The sequence below is a fragment of the Acomys russatus genome, chromosome 20 (assembly GCF_903995435.1).
Source record: "Acomys russatus chromosome 20, mAcoRus1.1, whole genome shotgun sequence".
Taxonomy (NCBI): domain Eukaryota; kingdom Metazoa; phylum Chordata; class Mammalia; order Rodentia; family Muridae; genus Acomys; species Acomys russatus.
The window spans coordinates 30392419-30410622 of record NC_067156.1 but is presented as its reverse complement, the minus strand read 5'-3'; the positions used below and the strand labels follow the sequence as shown (position 1 = coordinate 30410622).

The 18204-nt window shown below is 42.0% G+C and overlaps 1 protein-coding gene and 1 long non-coding RNA gene across 2 annotated transcripts in view; one reads left to right on the top strand and one right to left on the bottom strand.

The window, feature by feature from the left end:
- Positions 1-18204, top strand: part of Lars1 (leucyl-tRNA synthetase 1) — a 54868-nt gene that overhangs the window by 10094 nt on the left and 26570 nt on the right. The window contains exons 6-18 of the mRNA XM_051163920.1: positions 2078-2239; positions 2900-3012; positions 3763-3826; positions 4186-4253; positions 4819-5044; positions 8961-9048; positions 9125-9201; positions 10212-10265; positions 10985-11125; positions 13514-13591; positions 17410-17495; positions 17581-17646; positions 17726-17808. Coding sequence (XP_051019877.1) covers positions 2078-2239; positions 2900-3012; positions 3763-3826; positions 4186-4253; positions 4819-5044; positions 8961-9048; positions 9125-9201; positions 10212-10265; positions 10985-11125; positions 13514-13591; positions 17410-17495; positions 17581-17646; positions 17726-17808 — 1306 coding nt within the window. The remainder of the gene's footprint in view (positions 1-2077; positions 2240-2899; positions 3013-3762; positions 3827-4185; positions 4254-4818; positions 5045-8960; positions 9049-9124; positions 9202-10211; positions 10266-10984; positions 11126-13513; positions 13592-17409; positions 17496-17580; positions 17647-17725; positions 17809-18204) is intronic.
- Positions 3235-3566, bottom strand: LOC127204689 (uncharacterized). The gene is made up of 2 exons (XR_007832501.1): positions 3368-3566; positions 3235-3335 (listed from the first exon to the last, which is right to left on the bottom strand). It is a non-coding gene; the product is annotated as an uncharacterized LOC127204689 (long non-coding RNA).

Below are 18204 nucleotides of genomic sequence, written 5' to 3'. Positions count from 1 at the left end.
TTAATTTGGTGTTCTGACAGGGGCTTAGCATGCAGGCTAGGCCAGCTGTGGCCGTGTGATTCTCCTGCCTATGACAGGAATGTGCATATTCTCACCAGGTGCTCTGAGTACCCTACCATCAGCTGCTGTTGGCGTACTTTTTCAGTCTATTTTATTTGGTTTCTTATGCCTTTACCTCCTTTCACCCCAACCCCTTCCAGCACCGAAACTCCAGGTAGGAGAGAAAGAAGGTTAGTGGGGAAAGGGGGTGTAGTTCTTTTCTGACTACTTCCTGCTCCTTAGGGTCATTGAGTTCCGTTCTTTATAGTCAGGATTCTCCATCCGACTGCTTCAACAGCCACCAGGAGTAGCAAGAGGGAGCCCCCACCCCACCCCACCCCAGGCTCTCAGTCCTCAGAATAAAACTATCTGCAGCTGGCAAAGGTCATGCCCCCTCAGAGCCTGCCCAAGGCAAATAGTCTGCTGAAGCAGCCTTATATCCTACACCTGTGATTAAAACAAAAACAGGTTTACCTAACTATTGAATTTTTAAACACACCAAAACCCTCACTACAAGGAGCCTTTATTTTTTTGTACTGAAGCATAGTATTTAGAAACTGAGGTCTGAGTGTGAGGTGTGCTCATTGTTACTGTGGAATTTCTGCTTCTGTGCCTTTCTGTGGAAAAGACCAAGGAAATTATTCATATATATTTTTTTCTCCTCTGTACTACTCAGTCTATTCTATTCTAATCCTAGTCTTCATGTGTATATATATATACACACATTATTTTTGTCTGTTTGCATAAAAGCGAGTGAATTTGAGCTGGGCATGGTGGTACACACCTTTAATCCCAGCACTGGGGAGGCAGAAGCAGGTGGATTGCTATGAGTTCGAGGCCAGGCTGGTCTACAAAGCGATTCCAGGACAGCCAAGGCTACACAGAGCTGTCTTGAAAAACCAAGGGAAAAAAAAAAAAGCAAGTGAATTCACAGTGACAATCTCTGGCCTCACGGTAGCAGCATGGAGGCCATTACAGTTTGAGACTCCTTACTACAGCAGTAAGGCGCCTGCTCTCACTGTTTCCCATGTGTTTACTTACTTGTTCAGTTCTACTGGACTTATAAAATAGTTTCAAAATTGCTACTTTAGATGTTTGAGAGAAACAGTTTTATTAACTAAATGGTATTCAGTGTTTGTGTATAGTTACTTTTATCCTTAAATTCTCATTAACACAATATTTTGAAAATTGTTTAGATTGCCTCTTTCCTCAACCCTTTTAGTATGGCCATGTCAGATATTTGTAATATAGATAGATACATTTCTTAAGCTCTGCATCCTATATTCCCTCCAAATCTTTCTTGAATTAAATTTACATATAGTAAAGTTTTCTCATTTTAAGTATATATAGTTAGGTTTTGAGCAATGCAGAGCTGTGCTCCTGTCACCATTGTCATGCAGAACAATTCCATCTCACCCAACACACCCATCAGCCACCAGTGTCTACAGCTTGTCATTTTAATTTCATTTTTCTTTAAAAAAGTTTAGATGTATTTACTTCTTTTTATGTTTATAAGCATTTTGCCTGCATGAATGTGTGATGCCTACAGAGATCAGAAGACTGCATTGAATCTCCTGGAACTCGAGTTGTGGTTGGCTGTGAGCCACCTGGGTGGTGCGAACTGAACCCGAGTCCTCTGCAAAAGAGAGACATCAGGAGTAGTTTATTTTTAGCTAAGAAAGGCGCGTGTGCTATTAGAAGAAAGGAAATAGAGAGTTTGGCACTAAGTTTGTCAGGATGGTGGTTCTTAATGGTTCCATTTGTCTTGTTACTGGTGTCAGTTTCCTCGTGGACCTCCAGTGGGCACAGCACTAGCCCCAGTCCTGTGGTGGTGTTTTGTGAGGCAGAGCAGGCGGATCCCTAGGAGAGATCCTGGTCTACATAGTGAGTTTCAGGCCAGCTAGGGCTACACAGTGAGACCCTTTCTTAAAAAGAAAGACAGAATTTCCAGATGGGATTACTAAATTAGAATTGCTGCGGTCCTGGGATGCTGAACAGTTGCTGGGTGTGCTTTAATGCAGTTTGTGTTTGTTTTTAGAGTAAAGCTGCAGCCAAAGCAGGATCTTCTAAGTACCAGTGGGACATTATGAAGTCCCTCGGGCTCTCTGATGAAGACATAGTGAAGTTTTCCCAGGCAGAGCATTGGCTTGATTTTTTCCCACCACTGGCTGTTCAAGATCTAAAGAAAATAGGTTTGAAGGTATGCCCTCACCCTCAATGTTAAACGTAAAAGGCATTTACTTTGTATCATTTTAAGAGATATGGTTAAACTTACAACAGTATATTCTGGCTGAATGTCACCAGAAATTTGGGTTAGATTGGCAACTAGTGGGATTTAAAGTGAGGAAGAAAAACTTCAATATCTGTCTTATTAGGATACATTTATTGACAATTGGTAGAAGGAAATTTTATTTAAAGAATATGAAGATGCTAAAGTTTAAGTCGAGTATATTGGCTATATTACCTATTTCTGTTACATTTATTATAAATCTTATATGTTAGCTAATGTGTAAGAGTAGTTTTGTTTTTGTTTTTGTGACAGGGTTTCTCTGAGTAGCCCTGGCTGTCCTAGAACTCACTCTGTAGACCACCAGGCTGGCCTCAAACTCAGAGACCTGCCTGTCTTTGCCTCCTGAGTGTGTGCAGCCACTACCACCCAGCAAGTATGTGTATTTTAAAGCCTATTAGTTAAACAAATTATTTTAATGATTTATATGTATTTAATATATAGCTGGAATTTTTAAAATAGTTGATCTAATTTTAAGTAGAAAGGAAAATAATTACATTTAGTAGAAGGGTAAATGATTGACTCATAAGAATCCTTGTTTGTAAAACTTATCTTTTCCTTTTCTTTCTATAGGTAGACTGGCGGCGTTCCTTCATCACCACAGATGTGAACCCTTACTATGATTCTTTTGTCAGGTGGCAGTTTTTAACATTAAGAGAAAGAAATAAAATTAAATTTGGGAAGCGGTGAGTTTTGTTTCAGTATAATAAACTAAAAGTCATAATTCTTGCATTACAATTCTGTACCTGTATTCTATTTTTTCTTATTCCCTATCTATTTACCCATCCATCATCTGTCTGTCTTATCTCTTTGCTCTCTTTTTCATCATTCTCTTTTTATTGTGTTGTGTCTTTTGTTTTCCTTTAACCTTGCCAGTGTCTTTTATTTTTCTATTTTCCTTTTGTGTGTGTGTGTGTGTGTGTTGGACTTAGGGCCTTGTGTCTCCTTGATAGGTATTCTGTCACTGAGCTACATTCCCAGTTTCTTGCTGGTTGGTGTCTTAATTTCTCTGAGCTGTTTTGTGTTTTTGACAACTAGAACCAGAGAGAATGGGATGATTCTGTTCAGTATTCCTAGCAAACCACTAACAAAATGATTTTATTTGTGTTTTAGCTTATACTTCTACAAGTTGTTAAAATTCTCCCTTGATTATGTAGATCAAGTAAAAATGACTTACTCTTCATATATGAATTTATCTCATAGTCTTGTTTCATTACCACAAGGCTAAAGTTAATCTGTAGTTCTCAGGAGTGTTCTGTTTCTTGATGGGGGAGACTTTAATAACTACATTTGGAGAAATACTCACCAAAGCATAAGTAGTAGACTTAGACAATGGCTCAGTTGAGGGCTGTAGTCTATGCCACCTGATAGATTATGGTATAACCTGAACTATAACAGGATTTACTTGCTTGCTTTATTTACTTTTTTTTTTTAAGGTACACCATTTATTCCCCAAAAGATGGGCAGCCTTGCATGGATCATGACAGACAAACTGGAGAGGTGATTATCTGGGACACCAGCCACTGTAATACTTTCTTTTGTTTGTTTGTTTTCCAAGTCAGAGTTTCTCTGTATGTAGTCTTAGCTGTTCTGGAACTCATTCTGTAGACCAGGTTGGCCTTGAACTCATAGAGATCGCCAACCTTGCCTCCTGAGTGCTGCGACTAAAGGTTTGCACCACCTCTGCCCCCTCACTGTGATACTCTTTAGTACGGCCACATCAAGGGTTCTTCATTGGAAGGAAGAATTAATTCCTATGTATAAGAATCCATGCCAGAAAATTGAAGCAGATCTCTGCATAGGTTAGCTAGTTGAGTCCACATCTTTTGCTTAGATCTTTCCTTTGTTTATTTGTTTAGGGTGTTGGACCTCAGGAATATACCCTAGTCAAACTGAAGGTGCTTGAGCCATACCCATCAAAATTAAGGTAGGTTTGCCAAGAATTATTGCTTCATGGTCTGTTTTCTTTTTCTCTTTGCTTTTTTGTTTGTTTGTTTTTCTTTTTAAGATTTATTTATTATGTATACAGTGTTTCACCTGCATGTATGCCCGTATGCTAGAAGAGGGCACCAGATCTCATTACATTGTGAGCCACTATGTGGTTGTTGAGAATTGACCTCTGGAAGAACAGACAGTGCTCTTAACCACTGAGCCATCTCTCCAGCTCCTGTTCTTTTGTTTTTCGAGACAGGGCTCCCTATGTAGCTTTGGCTGTCCTGGTCTTGCTTTGTAGACCAGGGTGGCCTTAAACTCACAGAAATCCACCTGCCTCTGCCTCCTAGAGTGCTGGGATTACAGGCGTGCACCACTACACTGGCATTCTTTGCTTTTTTTTTTTTCTCCTCATGGAGACAGGATTTGTCTTGCAGTCTAGTGCTCTTCCCTCAGCCTCCTGAGTCCTGAGATTGCAGGTGCCACTGTCACTTCTGAACAATCAGGTAGTCATGAGAGGATCCACATTTTTAATATAAATATGTGCTTTTTCTTCTTAGTGGCCTGAAAGGGAAAAATATCTTCTTAGTAGCCGCTACCCTCAGACCCGAGACTATGTTTGGACAGACAAACTGCTGGGTTCGGCCTGATATGAAATACATTGGGTTTGAGACAGCAAATGGTGACATATTCATCTGTACCCAGAGGGCAGCCAGGAATATGTCGTACCAAGGCTTCACCAAGGACAATGGAGTGGTGCCTGTTGTGAAGGAGTTAATGGGAGAGGTAAGTTGGGGAACAGACTCTCGATTTTCGTTGTATAATCTGAGAAAAGTTTTAGCAGTGTAGCTAGGAAAACATGAGAATCCCTTGTAATTAGAGTAGACATTAGATAATGTGTGCTGGGCCTTTGTGTTTTGCTGACTTCTCACATGTGCATTAACTTAAGCCACACCCCCCTCGGGCACAAACTGTCCGAGGGTTCTCCAGAAGGCCTGCCATGTGGAATCTGAGCTCAGCCCTCCAATGGGCCCTCTGCTCCAACTTCACCTGTAATAAACACTGTTCTTGAACTTGACCTAAGGAATCATTCTCTGTGTCCAGCCAAACCCAGCATTCAGTTTGCATGCTATATGTATTCTGTGTAGTTGCCCCTTTGTATTTACTGTATAGTAGTCTCTGCATTATCCCTGAGTGCTAGGATCACAGGCATGTGCCATGGCACCCAGTTTTATGTGATACTGGGGATTGAACCCAGGGCATCGTACATGCTAGGCAAGCACTGTACCAACTGGGCTATAGTCCTAGCCATTTTGTTTTTCTTTTGGTTTTGTAAGATGTCTTATCCTAGCCGGGTGTGGTGGCGTATGCCTTTAATCACTTGGGAGGCAGAGGCAGGCAGATCTCTGTGAGTTCGAAGCCAGCCTGGTCTGCAAAGTGAGTCTGGGACACCCAAACCTATACTGAGAAACCCTGTCTCAAAAAACAAAAAAAAAAAGTCTTATCCTGTAGCCTATTGTGGCCTTGAACGTGTGACAGTTCTCCAGCTCAGCCTTCTAAGTCCTGGGATTATAGCCACTATCCTCACCTAATATTTTGCAAGCTTTTACAAGATTCAAAAGTCAAAAGACAGAAAAATAAGAATGGTACCTCTTCAAGTCAGCAGAGAGCGGAGTCCTGGCTTGTTAATGATGTCAGTCCACAGCACCATCAGGGGTAGCTGACAGCCATGCTTACTCACAGTTTCCTTTTCAGATGTAGTCAAAGATGTCTGTGTCCTGTGTGCTCTTCCAGAAATATTTTCATAGTTCAGCAATGCATACATCACACGCAAATGCATAGGATATTTTGCTGTGATTTGGCAGTCAGTACCCAGCCAGCTTCCTTGTGATTGCTAATAACTACACAGTTTTCGCACATCTCATCAGTTTTTATTTTGTCTGAGAAGTTCTTAGAAACAGTATTAACAGCACTTTTTTCCTGCTCTTCCTCTTTTTAGTTTTAATTTATTATTGTGTGTGTGTGTGCCATAGCTCATGTGTGGAGATTACAGGACAGCTTTCAGGAGTCTGTTCTCTCCTTCCACTGTGGGAGTGGGATTGAACTCAGGCCATCGGCCTTGAACTATAAGCACTTTTTTCCAGGACCTGCTTGTGGCCCACCTGTTCTTCCCTTTTGGTTCCTTAAGTACTATGGATTGACCATAGGTTCTTGCTCGTGCTAAGCAGGTGCTCCATCACTGAGCTGTGCCCCACTGGTGCTCCATCACTGAGCTGTGCTCCACAGGTGCTCCATCACTCAGCTGTGCCCCACAGGTGCTCTATCACTGAGCTGTGTCCCACAGGTACTCTATGACTGAGCTGTGCCCCACAGGTGGTCCATCACTGAGCTGTGCCCCATAGGTGCTCTATCACTGAGCTGTGTGCCCCACAGGTACTCTGTCACTGAGCTGTGCCCCACAGGTGCTCCATCACTGAGCTGTGCTCCACAGGTGCTCCATAGGTGGTCCGTCACTGAGCTGTGCCCCACAGGTGCTCTATCACTGAGTTGTGCTCCACAGGTGCTCCTTCACTGAGCTGTGCTCCATAGGTGCTCTATCACTGAGCTGTGCTCCACAGGTGCTCCGTCACTGAGCTGTGCTCTAGTTCTTCTACTTTGTAACATGCTTTCACTAACTTTGCCAGGATGGTTTGAGCAACCTCTGATTTTTCCTGACATTATGATCCTTGTGCCTTGGTCTCCTGAGCTGGTGGAATTACACACTGTACCACTCACTGGGTATAGGATTGTTGCTATTTTTTAAATTGGCATGTCTTAACTATACATGATAATAAGTTTCATTATGCTAGTTTTTGTCAATCATATTGAGCCTCCCTGCCCCTCCCCTTTCCAATGATGCCTGTCCTCATCCCTCTTCTATGTTCATGTTTTTGTGACCCAGTAAGTTTCATAGGGTTGGAGGCAGGAGGTTCACTGTGAGTTCTACAGTAGCCTGAGCTACAGGGTGAGATATGAGATATTCTAAAAGAAGGGGATAGGCCCAGTGTTGCGACAGCGTCTAATTTTTTTTGAGGCAATAGGAATATCTTTTTTACCTCAACTTGAATTCATAATTATATTGTACAGAAATGCAGAATTTCTTTTTTTCTTCTAAGATTTTATTTGTTTTATGTATATGAGTGCTCTGTCTGCATGTATGATTGCATGCCAGAAGAGGGCATCAGATCCCAGTGTAGATGATTGTGAGCCACTATGTGGTTGCTGGGAATTGAACTCAGGACCTCTGGAAGAGCAGACAGTGAGTGCTCTTAACTGCTGAGCCATCTCTCCAGCCCTTGATGTGACTTTTTTTTTATTACCTAATTTTTCTGTCATTGAAAATGCTTTCCTCAGCACCCAGGAGACAGAGGTGGATCTCAGTGAGTTCAAGACAAGTCTGGTTTACAAAGCGAGTTCAGGACAGCCAGAACTACAAGAGAAACCCTGTCTTGAAAAACACAACAATACCAGAAAAAAAAAAAAGAAAGAAAGAAAAAAAGAAGGAAAATGGTTTCATGTACCAGTTCTTAACCTGAGACCCCTTTGGGTGGGTCCCATATCAGATATTCTGAATGTCACATGTTTATATTGTGATTCATAACAGTAGCAAAATTATAGTTTTAAGATAGCAATGAAATAATTTTATGTGTCCCCACAACATGAAGAACTGTGTTAAAGAGTCAAAGCATTAGGAAGGTTGAGAACTGCTGTGTTAGTGTTTTACTAGTGTTAAGTCACTTAGTGTTCGGCAGGTTTCTTCTCTTTTTAGGTTGCTTGTTTTGTGCATGCATGTGAGTAAGGCGTGTCATGCAGTGTGTATGGAGAACAGCTTTTGGAAGTTACTTCTTTCCTACCACGTGGATCCTAGAGATTCAATGAAGGTTGTCCGGCTTGCTGGCAATGCCTTCATCTGCTGAGCCATCTCACTGGCACTCATGTTTCTTAAAGAAAAGGGAAATGAGTATTTTATGAATATGAGTATTTTAAACAATTATTTATAATTGTTGGTGTATGGGGTGGGACATAGGTGCATGTTCCACAGTATACACAGAGGTCAGAGGACAGCTTTGTGGAGTCAATTCTCTCTTTCCATCTTATACAGATTCTAGGGATTGAGCTCAGGTTGTCAGGCTTATGTGGCAAGTTCCTTCACCTGCTGAGCTATCTTGCTGGCCCATTTGGGTACTGTTTTTCTCAAGAAATACAATGTCACAAGCACTGCATATGTTAGTATATCACATGCTTGAATTTGGTATTATAATCATTTAAAATTATTTTTGAACATTTGTTTAAAATCATAGACTATGATTTTGCTTTTTCTATATTTTATTTTGTTTACTTAGTACAGAAGTTGTGTACACTTATGTTTTGAAATATGATATATTATCATATCAATATTACATGATAGAATGACCAGCTAAAGCTAATTAACAAACAGTAAGTACTTCACAGACGTCCCATTTTTGTTGTAAGAACATCTAAAATCATTGTGATTTTCACCATGTCATTAACTGCAGCAGCTGCTTTGTACAGAGGTAGATCTTGGGAGCTTACTCCTGTATTGTTTTCAGCAGAAGCTTCTTGACCTTAAAATTTGAATGTTATGTTAACTTTTTGTCACTCTGGCTGTATTTCTACATCTTCTTGCTGTTCCTTTACACAGGAAATCCTCGGGGCTTCCCTTTCTGCTCCCCTGACGTGCTATAAGGTGGTCTACGTTCTCCCCATGCTCACCATTAAGGAGGATAAAGGTACAGACTTTGCTCTTAGAGTGCTTTCCTAATTGCGTTCTATTATGTCAGTTACTTTCACTCTGTGTTTTATAAGGCACTGGCGTGGTCACGAGCGTCCCTTCTGATTCCCCGGATGATCTTGCAGCACTCAGAGACTTGAAGAAAAAGCAAGTAAGTGCCTGTTTCATGTCATCGTTTTTAAATCCAGCATGGTATCAGTAAGGTGCTGCTGAGCGACTGTGCGGCAGGGCTAAGCACATACATGTTTGTCTCTAGCCTGCTTTTCAGTGTTTGTGTTTCTGTGGTTGGAGTTTAGTTCTAGGAAGGACTTGAGAGCTTGTGTGTGTGCTGTGTGCACCACCACGCAGAGGATAGCTCATCACATTCGGTGCTCTGCTCTACCACTCTCCACTTTACTCTTGTGGCAGTCACTTACAAAACCTGGAGCTAGGTTGGTAGCCGGCAGGTCCCAGAAGATTCTCTTGTCCTCTGCAGCACTGGGGTTACAAGGATGCCTGGCTTCTCACATAGGTGCCAAGGATGTGAGCTCCAGCCCTCATGCTGCGTAGCAAGTTCTCTCACCCACTGACTCATTCTCCCCACCCCGGAAAAACTTCTTATATGTAGATTTTCATTATAGCCAAGAGTTACCCTTAACTGGAGTGACGTCTTGGTGTCTGTGTGCATGTGGCAGTTGACTACAGTTCCTACAGGCTTGTTCAACCTGTGGCCTGTAGATTTCATGTGTCACAGGATAGCTGTGCATGAGGCTTAGTGGGAAAAATCACAAACTCATTTAAAACAGAATTTTCTTTTTAAGTTGACTGCGTAGCTTTTAATCGGAACTAAATATGGGTAACAAGTTGTATTACAGTGGCAAAATATTGGACATGCCTAAAGGCCATTCACATTAGAGTAAACTATTGAGTGTTAAAGGGTCACAGGTCCCTTCTTGAGGTATGCGGTAAGCATTGTTCTATGTGGGCAGAACAACTGACGGAAGAGAAGTTTGAAGGCAGGAAAGAGGGAGGTTGAGGCAGGAACATCATGGGTGTAAGGCCAGCCTAGGCTAGATAGTAGGGTTTTGCCTCAGGAAAAACAAAAAAAATTGAATTTGCTTTTCTTATTATTATATCAGTAACAAAATTGAGCATTAACATTTATTTATGAATTTTCTGTAGGCCTTACGAACAAAGTATGGAATTAGAGATGACATGGTCTTGCCATTTGAGCCAGTAAGTATGTGAGTGTTTTTCAGGCTTCACACATCTTTACCAGAGGGAAAAAAGTGACATTTACATGATTGTAACAAAATAACAGCGGGTAGAGTTTCAAAATAAAAGAAGGAATTTTCTTACTTTAATTTGATAATTTACTGTTGTAAATTAACAGCAAAAGAAAAATTAACGATACATATTTTCTTCCCACCTGGTACCTGTAATCCAGGAACAAACAGCCCTTAGCCTCATCAGTTTCACACTAAGCCTGTTTCCTTAGTATGGTTAATTCCTGCATTGTAAAGTTCATGTTGAGCAGTACCAAACTCGTGGACGTTTATTTTGCCACCTTGCAGGGCTGCTTGGTGTTTGTTTTCCTGTTAGTACTAGCAAATGGCTTTGATGAGCAGTCTAGAAGACTGAGCTTGGGCATGCTCAATTCCCTGGATGCGATCCTCAGGGGAAAAGACTGGAGAGTTTAATATAAACTTGAAACCATCTATAAAAATAGTTCACATTGCTTTGCTTCTTGCAGCCTTAGTTATTCAGTGACCTGTGAGGCAGGGGGTGAGGGAAGGGAGCTAGTGCCTGTAAACACTGAGTGTGTGTCACTGCTTGGTAATAGTAACATCCAAGGCGACTTTACAGAGCATTGGTGGCAAAGGGACCACATCCACACAGCTCGTTTGTATGTGCCTTTCAGCATGAATACATTCTGGTGTTCCTGGTCTCTGCAGGTGCCAGTCCTTGAAATCCCAGGGATTGGAAATCTTCCTGCTGTGACCATTTGTGACGAGCTGAAAATTCAGAGCCAGAATGACCGGGAAAAACTTGCTGAAGCAAAGGAGAAATTGTATTTACGAGGCTTTTATGATGGTGTAAGTAATAATTTTATTGTTTTTATTTGTAGTTGTATGCTTTGGTATTCCTTCTATTAGTTTTAATTTAAAAAGAAAAAGAACAAGAAAAATTCAACATAGTTTTTTGTAGCACATTAACTTGAAAGAGACAAATACATTTTATTCTCTTTGCAGTTTTTATCACATCCTTTCTGGAAACATTTCCAAAGATATTTTTATATTTATTTATTTATTTTGTGCTCTGGGAACCTCTAAGAAATGAAGTTCTTGAGATACTTAAAATTTGTTCCTGTTATTACACACTACAACTCTAAAGGTTGACTGCGTCAAGAATGCCTTTTCTTCTGGGCATAGTGCTGCACTCCTGCAATCCCAGCACTTGGGAAGCAGAGGCAAACAGATCTTTGAGTTTGAGGCCAGCCTGGGCTACAGAGTGAGTTTCAGGACAGCCAAAGCTACACAGAGAAACCCAGTCTTGAAAATCAAAACCAAAACCAAAAACCTTTTCCAGGACTGGAGAGATGGCATAGCAGCCTTTTTTTTATTGAGTTTCATAATGATGTTCATTATTTGCTTATCAGTTTTAGTGTTTTAGTTTTTCAAGACAGGCTTTCTCTGTGTAGTCTTGGCTGTCCTGGACTCCCTTTGTAGACCAGGCTGGCCTTGAACTCACAAAGATTTGCCTGCATCTGCTTCCCGAGTGCTGGGATTAAAGGCGTGCACCACCACGCCCGCCACTTATAAGCTTTGTTCAGTCTATTAATTTACTTGTTGATGCCTACTAAGTGCCAGGTGAGGACAACATAGCTGTTCTGAGCTTCCTCTCTCAGTTCTGCCCATGCTGATGTGCCTTAGATTTCCATGAGGAGGCTAAATGTCACATGTTAGTCACTTAAGGTTGAAATGAATGTTTTTAAGGACATCAGTGAGTGGTTTTGTTTGTTTGTTTGTTTTGTTTTTGTTTTTTGAGACAGGGTTTCTCTGTGTAGCCTTGGTTGTCCTGGACTCACATTGTAGACCAGGCTGGCCTTGAACTCACAGGGATCCACCTGCCTCTGCCTCCCGAGTGCTGGGATGACAGGTGGGTGCCACCACCACCCGGCGAGTGTTTTTTGTTTTTATATTTCTCCTTTCCTAGATAAACAAAAAATACTTAATCTTTTTTTTTTTTGTTTTTTAAGTCAATTGTGTACTGTCTTTGTAAGTGCTGCTCTATTGCTGTGGAGAGATACCATGACCAAGGCAACTTTTTGTTGTTATTGTTGGCTTTTCGAGACAGGGTTTCTCTGTGTGTATAACCTTGCCTGTCCTGGACTTGCTTTGTGGACCAGGTTAGCCTTGAACTCACAGAAATTCCCCTGCCTCTGCCTCCCAAAGGGGTGCGCCCAGCCAACCAAGGCAACTCTTATAAAGAAAGCATTTAATTGGGGATTGCTTACAGTGTCAGAGGTTTAGTCCATTCTCATGGGGAGCGTGGTGGCATACAGGCAGACGTGGTGTTGGAGAAGTAGCTGAGAGGCTTTCTTTCTTTCTTTCTTTTTTACTTTCTTAAAGATTTATTTGTTATGAGCTGTGTTCTACCTGCATGCCAGAAGAGGGCACCAGATCTCATTATAGATGGTTGTGAGACACCATGTGGTTGCTGAGAATTGAACTCAGGACCTGTAGAAGAGCAGCCAGTGCACTTAACCTCTCAGCCATCTCTCCAGCCTGTAGCTGAGAGTTTTGTACCTGATCTGATGGTTGACAAAGACTCTGCGCTTGTCTTGGGCTATTGAAACCTCAGAGCCCACCAGCAGTGACGCGCTTCCTCCAGTAAGGCCACGTGTAATCCAGCAAGGCCACACCTCCTATTGTTTCTCAAGCCTTTCCCTGATGACTAAGCATTCACATATACAAGCCTATGAGGACCATTCTTTTTCAAACCATGGAAGTGTTTTGAATGATATTAGGAGCCAACACTTAAATTACTTAAAAATATTTATTTATTATGTGTATGGTTATTTTGCTTGTATGTATGTGCACCACATATGTGCTCAGTGTCCTTGGAGGCATGATCTTCAGAAACTGCAGTTACAGATGCCTGTGAGCTACCATGTGGGTTCTGGGAACTGAACCCAGGTCCTCTGTAAGAGCAACAAGTGCTCTTCACTGCTGAGCCGTCTGCCCAGATCCAGTATTAACTTAATTCACAAAATAATGCTGTAAAGTGGGCAGTATCGCCTCCATATACAGGCGAGGAAATGAAAGCACAATGAGGCTATGTAGTTTACTTGGGGCCAGCCAGGTAGCAGGTGGCAGAACTGGCATTCAGAGTTGGCGGCTGTGCTCCATGATCGATCCTACACAGGGGAAGTTGAAGCAAATTTTAATTATTTTGTATGTTTCCTCCCCTCGTCCTTGTAGGTAATGCTGGTGGATGGATTTAAAGGACAGAGGATCCAAAACGTGAAGAAGACTATTCAGAAGAACATGATTGACACCGTATGTGGTGGCCTGTGCTCGGGAGGCTGTTGGGGAGGAGCTAACGGTTAACTAATAGACCTAAGAGTATTACTAGCAGTGCGTTCTGTAGTAGAGCACTGTGTAAAAAGACAGCAGAGTTGATGGCAGGAAGTCGGCCTGTTGACAGCTCATTTAACTTCCGTGCCCTGTAATGGGGATGAGGCTATGCTCTAAGGCCTACGTGTGTGTGGTGGTGCATGCCTGCCATTTCAGTGTTTAGGAGGTAGAGCCAGGGAGCTCTCAACTTCATGGCGAGCCTGGCCTACACAGACTCTGTCTCAGCAGGGCTCCTCCCACACAAGAAAAATAAAAAGCAAAGCTGCTGTGTGCAGAAAACTTTGGGGATGGTTCGGCAGCGGCCATTTTAGGATCTGGCACTGTGGCTGCATCCTTTTTCCCTTCTTAGTCTTCCTTTGGTAGAACTCTGCTTTGCTCCTTACCACTTGAAGTTTTGACTTCTGACAGTCATACTGACGCCTGATTCAGAGACAGGGTTATTTATATTTACTAAATTCAAAAAACACAGCTGCTATCTGTGCCCAGGAGGCAGAGGCTTGAGGAGTATGAGTCACTAGCCTAGATGCTGGCTCCATAACACAACAGGTTGGAGAAAGCAAAGCAGGCTGGCTGGAGTTCCAGCCCTGCAACCCACATGCATGATGGCGCATGCTTGATAACCAGTGTTGAAGAAGTGGAGACAGGCAGATCCTGGGTTCACGTCACTAGCCTGCTTAATCAGCGCCAGCCCAGGGAGAGACCCTGCCTCAACGGGAAAAAAGATAGATGGCACTTGAAGATGATGTTTGGCTTTTATATGCACATGCACATATATATACATGAACACACACACACACACACACACACACACACACACACACACACACAGAGAGAGAGAGAGAGAGAGAGACAGAGACAGAGACAGAGACAGAGACAGAGACAGAGACAGAGAGTCAACAGAAAACCATTTACTCTGTCCTTTCATGTTCTTTTTAACTTCCCATTGGAGAGGACAGCTTTCAACTTATTAATACTGATTTTTCGGCTGTCATACTTCTGTGTTTCTGCCTTTATCTCTGTTTCTCTCTTCTTTTTCTGGGACATGGTCTCACTTTGTAGTCTAGGGTGGCAACAAACTTTTGGAAATTTTCTGTGTCAGCCTCTCAGGTGTTGGGATTTTGATATGAGCCATTATGCCCAGCTTTCACTATTAGATCTCTAATCTAAATGCTTATAATGTATTTTGTTGTTGTTGTTTTGATTTTTGATTTTTCCAGAGACAGCCTGTGTGATAGCTCTAATTGTCCTGGAACTCTGTAGGTCAGGCTGGCCTTGAACTCATAGAGAGCCACCAATTCTGCTTCCCGAGTGCTGGGATTAAAGGCTCATGCCACCATCTGACTTTGTTTTGCTTTTTTGAGGCAGGTTCTCTCAGTGTAGCCCAGGCACTAAAACCGTCTTTTTCCCACTTCAGCCTCCTGTGGCTGGGACTATAGCTGTGCTACCACACCTGCCAGAATGTAGTTTTGTTTTGATGTTTCCTTAGGTGTATTTATCAACCACTGACTTCCTACTATGGAAAAAAAATCAAGATTTTAATTTTTAAGACATTTATTTATTTATTTATTTCATATAAATGAGTGCTCTGTCTTCGTGTACACCAGAAGAGGGAATCAGATCCTATTACAGACAGTTTTGTGCCACCATGTGGTTGCTTGGAATTGAACTCAGGCCCTCCCTGAGAGCTGGTATTGCAGGCATGTCCCACCATGCCCAACTGTTTATAATGTATACTGGATTAGTCACCATTGTTTTTGAGACAGGCTAATCCGACTGTGATATATAGTATTTTCTTCTCCAGTTTTTGTTTTCCCTTAGAATTAGTAGTTGCCCATGTACTTAACAACCTATTCCAAAACTCGAATCTGGTCTCTTTGCTTTAATTCCATGGCTCCTCTTCTGTTTTCCCTGCTCATTGTGATAAAGTTATGTCTCTAGTAGCTTTCTGGTAAACATAAATCCAATTCTTTTTTATTTTTTTATTTCTTTATTTTTATAAATCTAATTCTTTAATTCGAGTGGGAAATTGGTAGATACGGCACCAGCAGATGATGTGCTCCTTTCAAGTAATCTTCTAATTTATTTGTGTTCTGAACTTTGCCCTATAGTTTAGAGATTTGCCCCAGATAATAAGCCTTTGACATACTGCTGGCATGGGCTTGGGGGCAGTTACTGTCTACATGGCAAGTGTCCTAGTTTGCTTTCTGTGGCTGAGATAAACACCATGACCAAGCAACCTGAGGAGGAAAGGGTTTATTTTAACTTGCACTTCCAAGTAATAGTCCAACACTGAGGGAAATCAGGGCAGGAACTGAAGCAGGGACAGAGGTAGGAACTGTGGAGGAAGGTTACTGGCTCATGCTCAGCTAGCTTTCTTACATAACTCAGGCTCAGCTGCCTAGGGATGGTGCTACCCACAGACAGCCTACAGGCCGGCCTGATGTACGGAATTCCCCAGCCGACGTTCCTTCTTCCTGGGCGACTCTAGCATGTGTTAAATTGACAATACAAACTAATCAGTACACTTTGTTTTTTTAAACATTGGTCTGTCCTCTTTTCAGTGTCATCTTTTTCCAGTTGCAAAATCATGCCATAACACTCATTCCTGAGCTTTTGGAGACTCTCCAGTGCAAGTGTGGTTTCTCCTCAGCTTTTTCTTCTACTGGTTAAGATTCAGCTAGCTTTGCCTGGGCTTGAACCCAGGGCTTTGAACATAGTTACAACCCCTCTCTTACAGAGCTCCATGCCCAACTTCAGCTGCCTTTATTTCTGTTGAAACAGTTATTCACTTAGCCTTTTTTTTTCCTCCATTCTACTGGTCTCTGTAGAGTTAGTCCATCCCTTCATCTTCTTTATTGTCAGTTATTGGAGTTTTTAGAGGGAGTTAAATGTCTATTTCTGATTCACTGTTTGCAGACCAAAAGTATAGCTATTTAATTTAGATTGAAGAATTGCATTGTAAGTACAGAGTAGTGAGTCCTTTTGTAAATAATATTGGATTTTAGTTTTAAAAATTATCCTAGCATAAGTGTTCGGCTTTACACCATATTAAGAGATATTTACGCAGGGCGCGGTGGCACATGCCTTTAATCCGAGCACTTGGGAGGCAGAAGTAGGCGGATCTCTATGAGTTCGAGGCCAGCCTGGTCTACAAAAGAAAGTCCAGGACAGCCAGGACTGTTACACAGAGAAACCCTGTCTCAAAAACCTTAAAAGAAAAAAGAGAGATGTTTACATTAAGTAAAAATAAATAAGATTGGAGCCCACGTTGTAGTTCACACATTGTAGAGCCCACGTTGTAGTGTAGAGGAACAGAGGTTCAGGATTGACCTCTGCTACATAGAATGTTCATTAGCCTGGGCCAAATGAAACCTTTGCTTCAAAAAACCAAGAGTAAATAAATTGGTCAATTTTCTATTTGGAACTGAATTTTTTTTATTGCTCTAAATCTTATAATAAGGTTTTTCATGTTTAATCTGTATATTTATTTTTCTTTTAAAAACTGGTGTTGTGCATTTAGTTTTTTGTTTGTATTTTTAAAACAAAGATAGGAAGCTGTAATAGATAGCCCAACTCTCAGTCCTGACTAGAAAGTGCTAACATGGTGAGCAGCTTGCACAGTGGTCCACTTGATGAAGTGTTTAAGAAGCAGGTGTTGCAGGGAAAGGCAGCAGCGGGCCTGGGGAGGGGACAGCTTGATTGGACGTGACAGCTGCCATGTCTTTATTTCCTTCATTTAGGGAGATGCACTTATCTACATGGAGCCAGAAAAACAAGTGCTGTCGCGGTCTGCAGACGAGTGTGTTGTGGCCCTGTGTGACCAGTGGTTAGTCCCTGTTACCACAAGAAAATTCCCTGAGTCACTTTGGTCGTTTCTGACATTAAGAGAAGTTTACTTTATTCATTCCCAGGTACTTGGATTATGGAGAAGAGAACTGGAAGAAACAGACCTTTCAGTGCTTGAAGAACATGGAAACGTAAGACGGGAGAAAATAAGAGGGACAGGGAGTGAGGCTGATGGAGGAGAGGACACACCTTGGCCTTTGTTCTTCTTAGGTTCTGCGAGGAGAGCAGGAAGAACTTTGAAGCATCCTTAGACTGGCTACAAGAACATGCTTGCTCAAGAACTTACGGCTTAGGTCAGCAGACTCCCCATACTTCTGTTGCATGATAGACAGAAAGCACCCTTTTCATTGCCTTTCTTCCCCCTTTCTCCTGGTGCTTGCTAAGTTGGAAGTGATAGGCTTTGGTTAGAAGGTGAGAAAAACTAGGACGTGGTTCTCTGTAATCTACCTAATGTTAGATATATCCCTTCTGATCCACATGGCTTTTATGTTATGATGTTTATATGTGCACGTATGGTGTATGTATATGGTATGTACACATTTATGAGGAGGGTGTACATGCCTGTGCATGTGTGGAGGCCAGTGGAGGATGCCTGGTCATGTTCCATCACTTTCACCTGACTTCTTTGAGACAGACTCTTGCTGATCTTGGAGCTAGGCCAGCAGCCAGAGTCCCATTGACCCTCCTGG